The sequence below is a fragment of the Lepidothrix coronata genome, unplaced genomic scaffold (genome assembly GCF_001604755.1).
Source record: "Lepidothrix coronata isolate B3197 unplaced genomic scaffold, Lepidothrix_coronata-1.0 Scaffold83, whole genome shotgun sequence".
NCBI classification, from domain to species: domain Eukaryota; kingdom Metazoa; phylum Chordata; class Aves; order Passeriformes; family Pipridae; genus Lepidothrix; species Lepidothrix coronata.
In genome coordinates this window covers 1,243,925-1,262,638 of record NW_016690263.1, presented here as the reverse complement: position 1 = coordinate 1,262,638, position 18,714 = coordinate 1,243,925, and the positions used below count along the sequence as shown (strand labels likewise).

Sequence of the window (18,714 nt, the reverse complement as noted above, 5' to 3'; positions counted from 1 at the left end):
TTAAGGGTACTACTTTTTTCTAAAACTGTCTTTCAAGTTTATGGATACCTAACCTTGATTGTATTTATTTTGGTTTTTGATTGGTTCAGACCTTCTCAGGACATTTTTTGCTACTGCCCTAGATTTGCATTGTTGTGCATAGGAAGGGGATAGGACCCCATAATAAAAGGTAGCTCTGCTGGGCCTGTCTGTAATGTATTAGTTGTTAACTCACTCCATGGGACGTTGTCCCAGCTTTTCTAGTTCTGAGAGCCACAGTTGTCGCTGGACAGAGGCAGAGCATATTAGGGTGTCATCCTAAAGTAGTTTTGCTTCTTCTACTGAAGAAAAAGGGAAAATTGTAATGTCCAAAATCTGAACTGTATCACTTGTGAGGATTTTGATGTCTTGTATTTTAAGTATATGAAAATATAGAGTGTGGTCTATGTTTCAAGAACAACTATATTACTCTGTTGTTTTGTTTCTTTTTATTCATTATGCTTGAGGTTTAAAAATTTAAAATTTTCACCAATATCCGGGATGCTTTTAAGCTAATGTTTATTTCTTTGGAAGAGGAAGCGATGAGATCCCTAAAACATGGTGTTGTTTTACGTGCGAGAATATAGCAGGTGGTATGTTCCTCTGAGTATGTATTATAATTTTCTTAGGAAACAAGGCCAAACACTGTCAGAGAACAATAAAACGCAGATCATTCAGACTTTGAAAAATGTTTAAATTCATTTGCACTTATTGGTGAAGCTGAACAAGGCCGGGTAACTTGATTGGCAGCGTTACAAATGTTCACCTCCTCTCAAGCCTCACTACCCAAAATTGTAAAACTCTCAGGTGCCGAGGTATCCCAAAATGCAGACATTGTATTTAACGTATCTGTTACTCAACGCTGTCTGAGTGCTGAAAGTTAGGGATTCCACTGAGTCCATTGTTGCCTGGCCTGCAGAAGAAATAATTTGCATACAGGGGATTCAGTGCCCATAGTGATATAATGAAATCAAACTGCCATTATAACATGCTTTGAACTAACTTGATCATGAATTTTCAGTGAAAGTATTTGACATAAGTTCTGACTTAGAAGCTTTGTAGCTTTACATATGACAACTTGGTCATGCTCTGTACAAAAATTTATCATTGTAACAACTTTTGAAACCCTTTAAAAATTGTTTGAAAGTAATGTTTATTTTATTAATAAACTGCATAAAGCTTATCTAGGAACTCTGTTAACTGTAATTTTTATGTCTATTCAAATGCATGCTATTGCCTGAAATTTTAGTATGCCAGTATTATCAATAAAGATGTAGTCAGTAATTTGGTTTTGAAAGTGAAATGAAATTTATTTTTATAAAATTCTGAGATTGGAAATCATTGAAAGATTATAATGCCAGGATCTCAAAGGAAATACAATCACACTTTCAGTAACATTTAAACTATATTTGCTTTTACTTACCTGCCAAGAGATATGGTACACTCCCATGGGTTCTCTGCTATGTGTCTCAGATGCATAATATGATTCACATTTTAAGTACTAGAAGTAATACAATTCCTCTCTGTGTTTTGGTGTTTGCAATACCAAAGCATTCAGCAGAAATATAGAAAATCCAGGAATGAATGGAGGTTTTGATTGGTAAATGTTTTTCTTTGCATCTTCTATGATATTTATTTTTTCTTCCGTTTCTTAATTCTGTAGGTGAATTGGGTACATAATTTAGAATCTTAATTTATTAGCTAAATTTTGCTAAGAAGGCTTTTTAGTTCACCTTTAAATAGCATAAAACCTTATATCTGTACATACATAAAACAAGTTACATCTCCTTCATATTCCCCTGGAATTTGAATAGAACTAAAATACTTCAAGTATTGTTTTAAAACTACATAGTGTTATTTATTGCCAGAGAGTGCTTTTTGGTCTGTTAGTTAGTAAATTTATATTTAAATACTATTTATGTATGTATTATGTTTCACTTGGTAACTTCATATTTGCCAAGGCTGCTATGCCCCATGAATTTATCTTTGTTTTGGAAAGCTGTTATGTCTTGGTATATCTCTGATATATCTTTTTTCTGCATATGATAGGACAATACAATGTGGACATATTTTGTTTAGATAGTTTTCGGGAATTGTGTGTCTCCACACAGAAGAAGTGTACCTAGTAATGTGTAAGATCAGACAGGCCAAGGACTCAGAAGATTGTGTTTTTTGCAGATTCTTTCCAAAGAAGCTCAAGAAGGCAAGAAATGATTAAGGGTGGTTGTATACAGTGGACTGCATGTGCAATTCGCCATGATTATGGCAACTTAGCAATTGTACAGCCATTTGGCCTGTGTCATTTCCTGTATGTGTTCTTCTATCCCTCTTGATAGTAAACAAACAGATTCAATTTAGGAAGACTCATATGAAGTTTTTTTGACAATGTAAAATGTTCAGACAGACAAAATCAAAGAGAAATTTACATATTTACAGAAAATAGAGTTGGTAGCAGAAGAATTTACATGAGTTTGAAATAAAAATATCTGCAAAAATACCCTCTATGTCTTCTAAATCTGCAAAATAGGCTTTCTGGATAGTGGGGGTAACTATCCTTTTTCTCTATATCTAAATTTATGCATTCAAAACTTGGCTAAATTACCTAAGACATGACAAACACAATGAGGAATGAGAAACGGAAACTGAGGGACGTAAAGTGTTTTGTATGAGGAAAATAGTGCTATTCATGTTTAAGAGGTAACAAAGGGAAAAAACATTGATTGTCTAATACTGGAATGGCAAAAGCTTTGACAGAGAAGAAAGGGGTGGGGTAATTTTACAAAAGTATCAGTTACTATAGCTCCACTGCTGAAGTGGAGCCTGCCCCCTTGTATTTAGTTTTGTGGCATGAGAAAGACCTAAGTTACTACTGTGTCAGTGCGTTGCAGTCCTCACTCTCACATTTTTATCCAGTCTAGATTTAACGGTCTCAAGGGATCAGGCCTTTCACTGTTTCCCTTAGGAGGTTATTATACAATCTAATAGATCTGACTTTCTGTGGAAATTTCACTGGTGTTTATCTTAAATTTTCTCTTAATTTAATTCCATTAGTTTAATCTACTATAACCTCTGATAATGTACTAAGTCTTCTTTCTGCATGGTGTTCAGATTCATAGAATATAAGTAGATAATAGGGGCTGTTTCTCTTAATCAATAGTCAGTCTTGCTTATTTCTTATTGGTTCCACCATTTCCACCTTTAAACATGTTTTACTTGCTCTTCACTAAGCTCCAAATACTTTGTCTCCTTGTAAATGTGGTTGATTCCTCCCAGACAAAAAAGTACATTCAGATCAAGTGAAAGGCGAAGAATGTGTGTGAGTGATCAGAAGGTAAAATCATTCCCAGGATTGCTATAGTTAGCTCATTACTAAACATTTTGATCTCAGGATGTTCAGTTAATATTATGTTTAAATGAATGATAGACTCACACAGAAAAAATGATCTGAGCAGTTAAACCATCTTACATCTGATCTACATCTACAGTGGCATAATGCCAGCATGAGATGATGATTATGAGATTTCTGGGAACCAGTAGTTAGGTTCCCAGATCAGTTTCATTTCAATTTTAAAGGCATTTTAGATTATCATCTGATATTGTGAATCAACATAGACAGTGATATTGTTATTTTGCCCATTTTTATCTGCCTACAGATGCCAATGGAATGAATTATCCCCAGAGAAAGTCAGGAAGTTATTGTCTTTTAAGTTTTCTCATTGTTGCAGGGGGTAGAAGACCAAATCTTCTTTCCACTAGCTATTCACTCTTAGAAAATATCTACTGGCTTCCATTGGTTACAGAAGGAAATGTGTGGTTCATCTAAGGAAAATGATGGTCATATTGTGTTAGGCATTAGAGATCTGTTTAGCATTTGGTGATAACTGGCCCACTGGCCGTCATTGCTGTAGGGAGGGTATGTTTTCAGTTTTGGGCAGAGAAGAAAAAGACTCATAGTTGATGCTGCTCCTTCAGAGGAGGATTCATCATGTTCTCCTTAAAAAGCAAAGGTAAAATCCCTGCTATTGAGGTAAAGCTCAGCCTTGACTATGGAGCCGCATAGAGCATTTCCACAGTGCTTGTGTTCTGTTTAACAGATGGTGTGTCACTCAGATAGAAATACAAATTAACATAAAAGAAGAAAATACAAAATTCTTTGTAGTCACCTAGATTTTATAAAAAATGTGAACAAAAGAGACATTGGAACCATTTCACATGTAATACTTTGTTCCCAGGAAAACATATCCTTTACATATCCTAGTAATACTTATTTAATAAGTAAGCTTTATAGTCCTGATTAAAAAAATGTGAGGCTTTCCTAAATGCTAAGCGTATGACCAGTTCCATGTTAATATAAGGACAACTTACATATTAGTTATTTTATTGATTTACTGAATGTCATCAGTAGATAGTGTTCAGGACTCTGAAAATGCCACCAGGTTATTACATGGCTTATTAGGTTATTAATTCAAATTCTTAAATTATTACCTCAAATTCTTAACTTAAATACTAGGCACTGACCAAATAGAGGCTTTTTGTGTTGTCAGAACTCCTCAAAAAAAAAAAAAAAGGAAGAAAGAAGAAAATAGACCATAACCAAAAGTTCAGTACTCAATATCTTGGTATTTTGTCATAGCAAGTTACTGGAAGGTAACTGTGCCAGGACCAATGGACTTGCAAAAGTAGCTGAGTATTAAGCATGTAAGAACAAATTTTCAATATCTGTTTTGTCATATATCTTTTGAGACAAATGAAATGTGTTAATTTAAAAAATTAAAATTGAATTTTCATAATAATATTTTTCTTGGCAGTTATTGGTATATAGAATATATTTAACAAAGAAGTAAAACACTTGTTTCATTTTCTTAGAGCTTTACTGCATGTTTAAACTGCCTCCCTCTCAAAACATAACATTTCTGATAATGTCTGTGGGAGATTGGTTATCCTTCTGTGATTGTCTCAGTCAAAAGATTCCCATAACTTTTCTGCCAGAAACTGTTCCATCACTCTAATTTTCACTCTAAATTATATCTACCACAGTGAGTGTTATAATTAAAAGTGCTACATTCTTAGCCAAAACATACATTCAACTGTAGCTAAATATAGAAGTCCATATTTCAGTAATATTGTAGATTTCTCAAAAAATGCAAAATATTATTAGGAAATTTACATTAAGCTTTCTTTTTCAAATTCTAAATTTATAGAATCTAGGGTAATCAGATAATTTTTAATTGTCTGTAGCATTGCTCTAAAAAAATAAACACCCTAGAAACAGTAATATTTTTCTCAAAGGTATTTAAAAACATCAAAAATGAACCTCAAGAGAACTGTCCTTCAGGTATATCCCAGTACACCACACATGCTAATAACATACTTGACTGAGAAAAAAAAAAATATTTCTTTTAATACACTTCTTAATCTGGCGATAGGTGTAAACTGCTGTGTCATCCAAACTATATTTATGTATACATTGTAGGTTCACATGATATCTTCTAGTTGCCGATTTCTGTTTCAGAGGTAGTACACTGGAAACAATTAGTTGGATACCCTATGACTTAAAAAAAAAGTAAATCATGCTTTTCAAAGCCTCTGTGCCTCTGGAAACAAAAAAAAATTTGCTAATTGTCTGTGTCGAGACCCAGGTTGTGTATTACCAAATTGCAAAGGTTTTTCTAAGAACAGAGGGTTATATATAATAGCAAATATATAATAAATAGCAAAACATTGGGTATCTCAACATGTACATAGTGCAGGATACCTACTCAGTAGAAGTTTCCTACATATAAGTAGCTACAACCATAAAATAAATCCTTTGAGGAACATCAAATAAATTTTTTTTCCAACAATTTTTTCGAATCTCCAGTTGTAAAGACAAATAAGGTGAGAAGGAGAGTTTATTATATTCTAGGAAAGCACTCTCATATTTTTAGTGTATTCAGAGTCCAGCACAGATAAGGAGGGGATGCTTTTTTTTCCTCATGGCGGTTCTGTACTATTGTTGTCTGGTAGGTCCATAAGTTTCCTGAAGGTCAGAGGACAGCTTCATTTTGTGAAGGCTGGGCTCCTTGCTACCATGCTGTCAACAGAAGATAGCACTCTTGGGGCTTTGCATTTACACCCTTGGAGTCTTTATTCCTGTTTACAGTTCTGCAAGCTTTTTTAAAACAGCATAATTCCTGCCTCACTTTTCCTTTCTTGCTAAATAAGAACAATTGATAGTTATATATAGGTACATGGTAATTGGGAAAAGTGCAGAGAACTTGCGTAAGGAAATTTTGCTTGTTGCAGCTTGTAAACTACATTAAATACACTGTAGTGTGAGGGATGACATTAATGTGTTGTTTAAAAAGCTGCTGTCAGGCCAATGCACATGCATTTTCTATAATGTATACGTGCTCATGTGTGATATTTAGACTTCTCTATAGCTGCAAATGTGTCTGGAAAAAAGGCTTTGATTAATTGACTTCCCTCCTCTTCTCCTTTCCTCTCTTCACACACAAAGGCTTCATTCATTATCAGGGAAGATCAGAGAAGGAGGGGAGCAGAGTACCTGGGTCACACGCTGTTAGAGTTACAATTTTCCAAATGCCATAAGTAAACAGTAGGGAAATATCCAGGATGGGAGAGGACCTCTGTGTTTGAAGGTCTTCCTCAATTCCAAATATTTGGTCTGATATTATACTTAGCTGTGTAAATTTGCATATCTCCATTGTATAGACATGTAATACTTGTTACATCTTCAACTCTCGTCTTTTTCATGTGTCACATTTTCAGCCCTTTATGCATGAGAAACCTTGAACATTGGTTGAGGATTATTCCTTCCAGTGTTCCTTGTCCAGTTATTCATTTTTCTTAGGAAATTACCACATATATAATTCTAAATTCAAAACTCATACTTCACTACATCAACTGACAGTTTCGTTTGCTTCTGTTTGTATTTATACTTATATGAATAGTTCTCTCCTTTTGATGTGTGCTGGTTTTGGCTGTGAGAGAGTTAGTTTTCTTCATAGTAGCTACTATGGGGCTATGTTTTGGATTTGTGCTGAAAACAGTGTTGATAATACAGGGATGTTTTAGTTACTGCTGAGCAGTGCTTACACAGCATCAAGGCTTTTTCTGCTCTTCGTACCACCCCACCAGCAAGTAGGCTGGGGGTGGACAAGAAGCTGGAAAGGGACATAGCTAGGAAAGCTGACCCCAGCCGACCAAAGGGATATTCCATACCAAATGACATCATGCTCAGTACAGAAAGTTGGGGGAAGAAGGAGTAAGATGGGGGATTCTTAGAGTTACAGCATTTGTCTTCCAAAGTAACTGTTATGTGTAATGAAGCCCTACTTTTCAGGCGATGGCTGAACACCTGCCTGCTCATGGGAAGTGGTGAATGAATTCTTCATTTTGCTTTGCTTGCGCATGTGGCTTTTGCTTTCCCTACTGTCTTTATATCAACCCACACATTTTCTAGCTTTTACCCTTCTGATTCTCTCCTCCGTTCCACTGAGGTAGGACTAAGCAAGAGGCTGCATGGTGCTTAGTTGGTAGCTGGGGTTAAACCATGACATGATGCCTCTATGCTGACAAAAGCTTATTTCTGCTAAATTTCATGTATGTTCATGGTATTTGTACCAAGCATAATTTATCCATAAAATAAGAATTTTGCACGAGGAGAATATTGCTAGTCAAAACCCAAAAGTTTGGCCCCATCTTTATTCATCATATTTTGCTTCTTCAGTTTAACATTATTACTGGTTAATAGGTGCACCTGAAAATCAAGCTGTATTGTAGTAGCTGGTGTGTTATGTTAAATGAATCTTTTCTAGGGTAGCAAGTCTCTTTTTTTTTCCTAATGAAAAAGAATACCTCATCTTTTCCAATTTTCCTATCAAACACATCCACATCATCTCGAGACACTGCCAAATCCAGCTGCATCTATACTCGACTTCAATTATATGAAATTACACAACCTACTCTCAGGTCCTTTAGCTTCTCTTTTGCTGGGTGAGACACGCACAGTGCATTTCCTGTGAAGTGCATGATTACAAACTATTCAGTACAAGCCTGTTTTAAGTAAACAGTAAATTAAATATTGTCAGTGCTTGTTCAGACATGGTTTTATGAAGGAAAAAGGACTTCTGGATTTGGTTTCATAAAACTCTAGATTTAAGAAGGGGACACATAAACTAGGCATCCTTCCTCCCTTTTAACTTTTCTTGGCTGGCCCAGTTGTTCAACAGCTGGTGCAAAACAGTATATTCAGATGTCCGTACGAGGAAAATTGGACTAGACAAAATGCTGAAGGTAGCAAAATTCCTGGTTTTTGCTCTTTATTTGAATGGAGAATTCTCAAAAACATTCTGTCACTGTCAGGTACAATGCTGCCTGAAAGACTGTTAAGAGCCTATCTGAGCAACATCCCTCTTTCAACCATGATGAATACAGTAAAAGTACCTCATTTTATTACAGTTCTGGCAATATTATTTTCTGCTATGCCAATCAGCCTCACTACAGGAGTTCGGAAAGAGAGGAAATAGTTGCTTCCCTAAGGATTGACAGCTTTTGAGTATTTTGTGGTGTCTGCTACTCCAGTATTAGCATGGTCACTAGCATTTGGAGAAGTATAAATAAGTCTTATAAAAAACAGAAGCTATGAATGTGCACTTGCAAAGTCTCCTTTCATGTCTGCCAGTTAACTCATTTCCAAGAGATGGAAAAGCTCTTTTTTTCCAAGTGGTCATGTATTATTTCCATTTATTCCATAGTCATTTCAAAGAGAAAAGTGTTGCACACAATTTATGATTAAATACAGCAAGTACCCTTTTCTCTATTGTGTTTTCTTTCTCTTTCTTACAGTATGATGAGAAGCTCTGGCAAATAATTAAAAAATTTATCCAAGTTATCACTGGTGTATTAAATGGCATATCGTGTTTCCAGTTCCTCTCTCTGCTACTAGATTTTAAAGCAATTTTTAAAAATAAAATTAAAAAAAGAGACAAAATATTTTTGACTGTTAAAGCACAGATCCTTTGTAAACTAATAAAAATATTAGTGAAAAAATGTTTGAAAAATACTTTCTTTGCAAATTAAGAATGCTGAGATCTAAAGCAGACTGATTTGTTCTTTGAAAATGGATATGAGAGTTAACTCAGGAACACAGTATTAATAGATTTGTGTGAGTGCACATAAGGCCAGTATATTCAACGATGTAATTTTTTTATGGTTTCATAAATAGTGCTATCACCAACATTTCAAAGAAACCTGAAAAAACCCCCAGAGTTCATATGTGGTAGCATAAATTTAGTGTATTTTTTAGAACACAGTTACTCCAGATATAGCCTGCGGGTTGTGACTTTTCATAAAACCTAATGAATGTCTAGATATGTCAGCTGTTTCAACACAGATGCACTTTGCTGATCTGATGGAAACATTTTGAGCCCAGATCCAAAATATCAGTAGCTTTTAGTATCACAAATTAGTTTGGCTATTGGGTAAATAGGGATGTGGTTCTTGATAAAAAACAAGTAATTTTGTACATGTGTTTTACAATAACTGCCTCTATAATGTCTGATGCTGAGGTTTCTTCTCTCTTTTTTTTTTTCTTGTTTTTTTTTTCCCCCCAGAGTTTTAAGTTGAATGTAGATAGCCACTCTGCTTTAAAGGAAGCAGTGGTAGAAGAAGGACGCCAACTTCTTGAGCTTATTGTATCTCACAAATCAGGTAAATCCTTCTGAAATATTGCAAGTCTTTATGTCTCCAGACTATTAAAGAATGAAGAAGCATTGCTGTAAATTACTGCATATATTCACTTCCTTATGTATTATTAATATTTACATTATCAGATTGACCTTCAAGATTTATAAATGTTTCATATACTGCATACAATGCAGTGATACTTATAAAATGAAATACTGCCTGCAAATAGTCTGTTCATTTTATTTTGGTCTTGCTGTTCAGCTGAGTTTCAATTGAAATCACATCACTGAAAACTTCACACTGACATATTCTTTGATATAGGTGCTATGGAAATAACATTAAGATAATGAATTAGTATTTCAAATATATATGTATGTATTTACATACTCTGCATGGGTAATTGCATTGGTGAAGCTTTATTTTACCACTTAAACTAATTCTTACATTGATTTAAATATATTTATGAGCACTAGATTAAAATTAAAAATACCCTTTTCTTTTGGTTAGGTATGTCTTTTTTTGCAGAGGCCTTAAATGTAGAGGAGGGAAACAGATGTACTGATTTCCCTTTATCCTTACCACCTCCTATATTTTTAGATGTTTGCGTGACTTGTCTGATAATAGGGTTTTAATCAGCATATACTGCTACGGAATGCCATCTTAATTTTGGCCCACTTAGCATGCTCTTCATCCAGGTTGAAGTTATTCTTTGGTCTACTGTTTTCTGATTATGTTATATGTGTGCCTCTTGTTTCACAGATCAGACAGATCTGTGTAAAGGGAAGCTATAAGAAGTTACTGACTTGTATGTATAGTTCTAAAAAAATAGCCATAGCAAAGAAGAGTAGTGCATGTCACCGTAGACATAAAAATCGGTAATGTGTAAACTACAGAAAATATTTAAAGGAGTTGGAGGCAAGAAAAATGTGTTTGGAAGATTACGAAATGTTTCAAGATAAAGACTAGATATTAGAGGGGAAGATTACCAGTATTCCCTACTGCCAGGGGAATGACAGTTTATGTGGAATTTTTCTCTTGAAACTGTCAGCTGACGCATTATCAAAATTTACCATGATGGCTAAAAGAAATGTTTGACCCTATAGCACTGTTTTGCAGTATGAACAATAGTAATGCTTGGATTTATTGCTGAGAAAACACACTAAAATTCTTGTTGCATTTATTATTTTAAATATCCTGCTTATTATTTGAATAAAGGATAATATTTAAAGATGCTGTTGAGTTTACAGCTTTTACTTTTTACCCCTTCATTGTGGAGAAGGACTGAAGGACATGCTGCAGATGATTGCAAGTCAGTGGAAAGAACTACAGAAGCAAATCAAACGGCAACACAGCTGGATTCTTAGGGCTCTGGATATCATCAAAGCAGAAATACTGGCTACTGATGTGTCTGCAGAGAATGAGGAAGGGACTGGGAGCCCTAAGGTAAGTGGCTTGAAGTTTGCCTTATTTCCTCTTATTTCCTTCTTCTTTTGAACTAGGCACCACTGAAGTTTTCTTTCCACCCTAAGGCTTTTCATTTCTACTGGGTAAACTTTTTTTTTATAAACAAAATGAAATGCCTTACTCTGAAACAAAAAAAAAAATCTTAGAACTTTCAAGTTTTCCAGGAAGACCTGTCTCATTCTATGTAGAGGGGCATGAGGGGGAACATAAAACATTTAGTAAACAAAACATAAAGCATCTTTAACATGAATAATCAGAATGGTTTTAAATTGTTTTGTTGCAACTATAAATCACTATAATCAGTGCAATCACTCAGCTCTGACATCCATTAGCCGCTTGGTTACAGCAAATTAGCAAAGAAGAGAGAAAGTGATTCATTATCTCATTCCTGTTAATGACTATCAGATGCATTGCTTAATTAGGAGATGGCCATTGTAGTGGGAAGAAGGTCATATGCCTTTTCACAAATCTTTTTGCTCGAAGACGTCCATAATAGTGCTTGTGTTGAATACAACAAGTACTTTAAGAACAAGGTATTGACACCTATCATAATTTTGTGGATATTAATTCTTAAAGAAGGATATAGTACTTACCAGTTGCCAAACAATATTTGTAAGAGCATTTTAAATACAGACCATGCTTTTTCAAATTGGTGCAAGCAGTGTAGGGATGCTACACACAACAGAAACTTGTAGCGTAGGGTCCATGACCTTTCACTACCATCAATAGTAAGCAGAGGTGTTTCTTAAGCAAAGAATATGCAGCAGAGCAATCAAAAACCTCAGCATCTTGACACACATCAGGCTGAAATGCAAGGAAAAAATCACAATTCTTGTTTCTAGGAATAACAGAGATGATTGTGCTGAGTAAATTTTCTGATTCTGATGCTGGACAATTCTTAGCATGGATATTCAGTGCTTCCCAGAGTGTAGTTTGTAGAGTAACTCTTGGCTAGGATTACATGAAAAGTTCTGGTGTTTTCTTACTATAATTCTACATAGCAAGAGTGATCTTAGAGATGATGGAGGAAGAGCCAAGGACAACAACGAAATAAAACTACAGCAAAACACATATTTGCAGGAGACATAATTTGAACTGATATCCCTCATCGCTTGCGTGATGGAAAATGATCCTGGGCCATATAGCTCTTCCTTTAGGAATTAGGTGGTGGAGTAACACTTGAGTTCATAATTAGGTCTGTTAAAGTAAACAGACTAGCTCAAAGATTATTTTTTTACCCTGCCAGTAACATGATTCCATATCTCCGAACAGCTTGACTCATCCATGGCCAAAAGTTTAACTGCTTGATCAAAATTATCATGTAAAAAGTATTCTAAAATCCAGCTTGATTTTTCTGTGAAAATTATGGAATCCCTAGCTTGGAATAATTGTATTCAAATATTTGCTTAAAAGGAGAGATATGGAGATGGGGCAGTTGCAGTAAATTTTTCATATAGATAAGTGGTAGCTCGTTGCCTCATGCTTTTTATTATAGAGGTAGGAACTTGAAGCAAAGCCTTTTTTTTTTTTTGGTGCCTACAGTTAGATTAAAAAAAAAAAAGTAGGCAAAAATTGATGAAAGTGAAAATATTTTCAGGTTATTTAATTAATTAAATCACATCCCTATATGATTCTTCTAAGTATGGGCAATAGTGCGGTCAAACACCATCTACTTCTTCATGCTGCAAGATTAACTGAAATTAAAATACAGTCAGTAATATAAATGTAGATTTCAGTTTGCATTTGTTACAAAACCAAAAGGAATTTGAGAAGTATAATAGAAAATCTAAAGATTATACCTAGAGGTTATTTTTATTTTTACCTTTTTTGAGAAACGACAGGAACAGTGTTGGTGTTAGAAATCTGTAAAGAAATAGGGAAAGGAGGAATTTCAAACCCTAGGAAACTTTTCCCTTAAGAATTTTTAAAACATGTTTTCATAACAGTATGGCATTTTTTATAAGAGCATTGAAAAGTGGGATGGGAAGAGGAATGTTCTGTACTCCAGAAATACATTGTCAACACTTGTATTCAAGAATTCAGATTTTGCTTAGGAAATTTTTCTTTTTATTGTACGTAAGTTTCATAGCGGTTTATAGTGATTGCTTTTAAGGATTGATTTTAAACATTTCTAGTGCCTAAGCTCCTCTGAGGTACTACGGTTTCTGTAAGATCTTAAAAAACCAGTGAGATCTCTTTAAGTATTTACTACAACTATTATTCCGTCATTTTTATAAAAAAAAGAATTGATGAATGTATTCAGTTTAAATTGAAGGATATAAAGTTTTGTCTTCTTACTACTTTGAAAAGTACCTTTAAAAGTGAATGTCAAAATTGCCATGACACATTCCAACAAGTACCGATCTAACATTATGAGTAGTACACGACATACTATTATGTCTTGACTTTCCTTCAGAATCTTGAGACACTTAGCTAAGGTACGTATTTTCTCTTGATGAAAATAGTAAGTAATATTTGAAAATATCTGGAAATAGGAGGAATGTTTTCATATATCTTACATTTTTTCACCTTTTGAAAATGTCTGAGACCACTTGTTTTGTAACTGATCTCTTTAATTGAGTCAGGAAAGGCCTACTGGAATAGTATTGCTTTCAATAAACAGTAAAGAGTGTTATTGAAAAACAACATGATGTATTTTCTTATCTAGTGGCTATGAGCATAACTTCCCCAATATTACTCTGAACTATTTAAATCATAATTTGGTGGAAAAATTCATGGCTCTCTGAAGAGTTTGCAAGTTAATTCTGTAAGTGATGTCCTCTAAAAGCATACAAATCTTAGTAGCAATTACCCATTGTAGACATTCTCCTTCACTGAACATGGTATGGAATAGTATTCTTAGGGTCAGTTGTAAGTTCTGCTCCCAACATGCATTTGTAAAGTTAGTTCATTACTATAATTTTTGGACCTGGATATTTTTGTTCTGCAAGTAAATTTTTTAATTAAGTTTTGGGATTTTTTTTGGTAACAGTTCAGAGTATAACATCAGAACCTAAAGGCTGGTAGGTTAGAAGAATAATGGTGAACTCTGCAAATATATATGTAGTCTGTACTTCTGGACAAGTTTCTTGCCAGAATAATTGCTTTATTACTGAAAAACATCTCTAATTTTCCATTCCAGATTCAGAGAAACAAGCAGGAAACTACCTAAGACATTGGGCCTAATGCTTAGAACATTGAAATTTGACTTAGTTGTCTCAGGTAAAAAGACCACTCTTGGGAAGAATGTGTTAACTCTATAGTGGGGTAAATCATAGAAGCAGTAAGGATTTGAAGAATTTTAGAGGAAGAGGTAAAAACACGTTTAATAAAGTAAACCTGAAAATTACAGAAATAGTAGATGGCTCAGGGTTTGAAGTGGTTAAACAAACCTTTGCATAAAGGGAAAAAGAAAACCAGTGTAATTTCCTCTTGATAGATAATTAAACATCCCACACTTATGGGATCATTTCCCATTCAGTTGCACATAATTTTACAGTTTTTATAACCATTCTAAACAAACAGTCTTCAGTACACAGAAAAATGATTTTCATTTAAAAAGTGAAAACTTGGTGAAGCTGTTTATTGTCTACCACAATTTGGGATTCTGGGAACGCTCCTTTAAAGATGGTTTTATAGTGACACTGGTCTCAGACTTGGTGGGTGGACTAAATATTACAGTTCAGAACAATTACATCCTGCTAGTATGAGAATGACTTTGTGAAATGGGCAAGACAGAGCAAGGAGAATGATAACAATCCTTTCTTTTTTACTTCAGACTTGTAACTTGTCCTGGCCATCCAATCATACTGCTATGACTACAACATTTAGATCAATAATTTTATATAAAAGGAATATACAAATAAAATGTTTTGGCATCTTTATGATTAGTGCAGAGAAATATCATATTTGTGAGTAGATAATTTTCTTTCAGTGTCTTTTAGCAACTCTGTACTTTTAATCTGCAGACATGAGTATGATGCATGGGCAGTAATATTAAAAGCAACATACCAGTATTTTTTTTGCAATGCCTTTCATTATTTAAAAGCAGGCCAAGTTTATTACCGGGAAAGTTTTAAATATTATAACAGACAACAGAGAGCATGATTTCAGAATCTAGTGGTTTTACTTACATAACCACTTTGAAAACTGTGGGTTTTTTTTTGGTGTCCAATATATGCAAGTGGAGTATTGTATATATTACTGTAGTGGTTAGTGCTTTGAAGCTGTCAAATAGCACGTGTAACTGGCCTTCATTCTCCTTCACTTGGTTGTTTCTAATGAAAGGCCAGGAATAGCATATGCTAGAAGGGTCATTTTGCTTGGGTTGCTGGAGTTTCTTAAGTTGCAGGGGACTTGTAAAACTTCACATCTCAAACTGAATTTATTTATTTACCTTACAGCCCCTCTTTCTCTATTTTCCACATTCACAAACTCAGGATCAGACTCATGTATTCAACTTTGTGTCTCATGTTCTTAATACTGGGGAATAAAATGTCAAGTAAATAGCCATCGCTTCATCAGTAAAAATCTGAAAAAATAAAAAAATGGAAATCAGACTTTTGTCTCTGACATTGTACAGGCATATGGAAAGGGCCTTTCATCTGGTGATACACATGCCATTCTGGTCTATTGTTATCTCATGGCTTAATCAAGTCTTTTCTTGGAAAAGAAAGGTACAAGAAAAGTTGTTATTTTTTCCTCTAATGTGTCCATAATGAGCCACGTTCCCATACAGACGCAAAAGAGTTTTATGTCATGAATGCAACACCTCATAGATGAGACATTAAACTGAAGATCTAACCACATTTACCCAGTCTTACTTCCAGTATTAGTAATTACCATCTGCCACCTTAATTCTTTGCAGTTTCAACTGAATGTATTAGTTTCTTCTGTTCAGAACAACTGGATAGTCTCAGGTGCAGTTTAATAGTTACTACCTTTCACTGGTAAATAAAATACCTTACAATACCTTACAACATATTTCTCTGCTGAAAAGTATTACAAAGTATTATGAAAAGTATTATGAAGTCTGTAGTTCACCATTCACTACTTCAAAGGATGGTAATAGGGAAGTGATTTCCTGCAATTAGAACAGAAGATTCTGCCATGTTGCCATTGAGGCATAGTCTTAAATTACTGAATATTTAAAATGCTATCCATACATAAATACTATTATTGTGCCTAACAGCTGAACAGTTCAAAATCATTCATGTGACATTTCAATCCTGAATCTTTTGGAACTTTGGAAGTCTAGAGTAAAAATACTGTGATCTCAGTATTAAGTACAAATGATGCTGTTAATTCTGCTGTACTAGGAAAAAATGAATTACAGTTATTATTGTCCTTGGCTTTAGGTATTTTAGTATGTGGTATTTCAGTATTCTTGATCTGTCAGCTTCTATGGTGGGGATTTGGACCATGTATGAGATGGTCAAATGGATAAAAAAGGTAGTGCTTTTTATAAAATCCTTCTGTAAATCTGTAGACGAAATTTTAGTTTTGTGAGGAATAAGCTTGTCTTTTAGTGCTTTTGCCGGAGGATGTGAAACCTGACTGAATTCTTTTGATATTAATTGTTATCCAAATATAGGATTAAAAACATCCTTTGAGAATTTCCAAGCTAGTCAAAACAAGCTAAGTTGATAAAACCATGAAGAGAACCTAAAAAAAGAAGCAAGTGGAAGGAAATTTTGTGTCTGTAAATGCAACTAGACACTTCAAGTTCCTCTGTTTGCTAGTTTTTAATACCTTGCTTTATAAGTTATGTAATTTTAATGTTACAGACATCATCTAGAATGTGCACAGACTTAGCCAACATCATAAACAAAAAAGTATCTTCAGGAAAGATTTGAGAGATGAAACCATTATTTTACACACCATTTTAGAGTGAATGAATAATAGGAAACAGAAATATGATTTGGACTAAGTTTAGTAGCAGAAGCTAACACTGGTAAAAGGAGAGCCTGAATATGAAAAATTGAATGGGACTGACTTATAGTGAATCTTAAAGAAACAAGAAATAGAGAAAAAGGGGATCTACTGAAGTGTATAAAAGGTGTGATTGTGTTAACTGAGCATAAAAGCTTTGTTGACAGTACTGTACCAGACTCTGAGAATTAGTTGAAAAATTTTGTGTAATAATTTTAATATAGATAGAAAGAAAACATAGACTTTTAGTACTTTTCAGTACCTTTCTGATGCAGGGGTTTTTATTGACAAAACCAGTACCTTGACAAGAAAGTTCCTCTCTTTATTGTACTTTGAAGCAAAATTTTCTTCAGCTAAGCAGAAACTTTCAAAAACTCAGGCAAACCCAAAGTAATCACCTAATATTTTATGTACAGAATGTTTCCTTTAAGTTTCTAAGTGTATGCAATCTTAAATTGATACATTACATACAGAATAATATTCATAAAACTGCCAAGATTCTTCTGTCTTGTATTTTGTATCTATCCTTTGGTAAAGGAATTAAAATACTTTAACCAGGCTAGTCATTTTGGGGTGATTTTAAGTTTCCAAGCTCATAAAATTTGAATTTTTGCATCATTACACCAAGGCCTTTTCCAAAACACAGGCATAAGCAAATTGAGCCTTAAAGCCTTGCCTTGGTCCGCTCTTTTACAAGGGCTTTCTGCCCAACACACCCTGAGAGAAGGAGGTGTCAGAACTATTGTTCTTTTTCCAGAGGAAGAACGTTACATTCCATCTGGCTGTTCATAAGGATTTACACAGCCGAGGTCTTCCAGGAAAGGCTGTAAACCAAATTATGTCCTTCTCTCGTGCCTCTGTGAGTCTGTTGTGAATCGTGGTGGTGGTTGGCTGCTTCACAGGGAAAGGGGATGTGTGGTTCTTCCCCACTGCCTTCCTCTCCACCGGCTGGAAATCCACAGCCTGTGTTTCTGTGGCCGCTTGGGATGAACCTAACCCACCCATTGTTTTGAGGGTAAATGTTACAATAGTAACTACTGGCTAAAGTGCAGGATTATGCAGATGTGCTTGTAAATGGATTGGTAATACTTGACCATTGCTTTTGGAAGTAATTTGCAGTTGACTGAAGATTTTAGATGCTACATATCTGGGAGAGCTGTATTTTGAAAATGTTTCTTTTGTTCAAATAGTCATAGTTTTTTCCAGGATGATCGAAAGCAAAAGCATCAAAGGTGCCCAAAAAAACATTTAGGGATGTTAGACATATAGTCAGCTTCTACACAGTAGATTCACTGCTGCTTACTAGAAGCTGTTTCTCCTGAGTATATGAACTGTATGCCTTTTAGTGGGCAGGAGGAATGATTTTGTGTTTAATTCAGAATCTCCGTTCACAGCAAAAGGAATGAAGCTAGGCAGCCAGTGTTTGGAGTACAATAAAACAAATGAACAATAGCTCCATCCTAAACATCTTCTTTCAGGTTACATGACCCTTGGTAAAACTTCTCTATATCATAAGTTAACCAAATATTTTGCTAGTTTTTCAAGATATGATGCCCCTGAAGTCCTTAAGCAAACCTGTGTCCCATTTTAGATCACAGAGATTGTTTTCTC

At 34.6% G+C, this 18,714-nt stretch overlaps 1 protein-coding gene across 14 annotated transcripts in view; it reads left to right on the top strand.

Annotated features, from left to right (window-relative positions):
* AKAP6 (A-kinase anchoring protein 6) overlaps positions 1-18,714 on the top strand; it is a 272,060-nt gene that overhangs the window by 120,995 nt on the left and 132,351 nt on the right. For 12 of the 14 annotated variants that reach the window (XM_017820450.1, XM_017820445.1, XM_017820447.1 and 9 more), the window contains 2 exons: positions 9,636-9,732; positions 10,985-11,151. In XM_017820450.1, the coding sequence (XP_017675939.1) occupies positions 9,636-9,732; positions 10,985-11,151 (264 nt within the window). The remainder of the gene's footprint in view (positions 1-9,635; positions 9,733-10,984; positions 11,152-18,714) is intronic. The other 2 variants (XM_017820455.1, XM_017820457.1) reach the window with 1 other exon arrangement.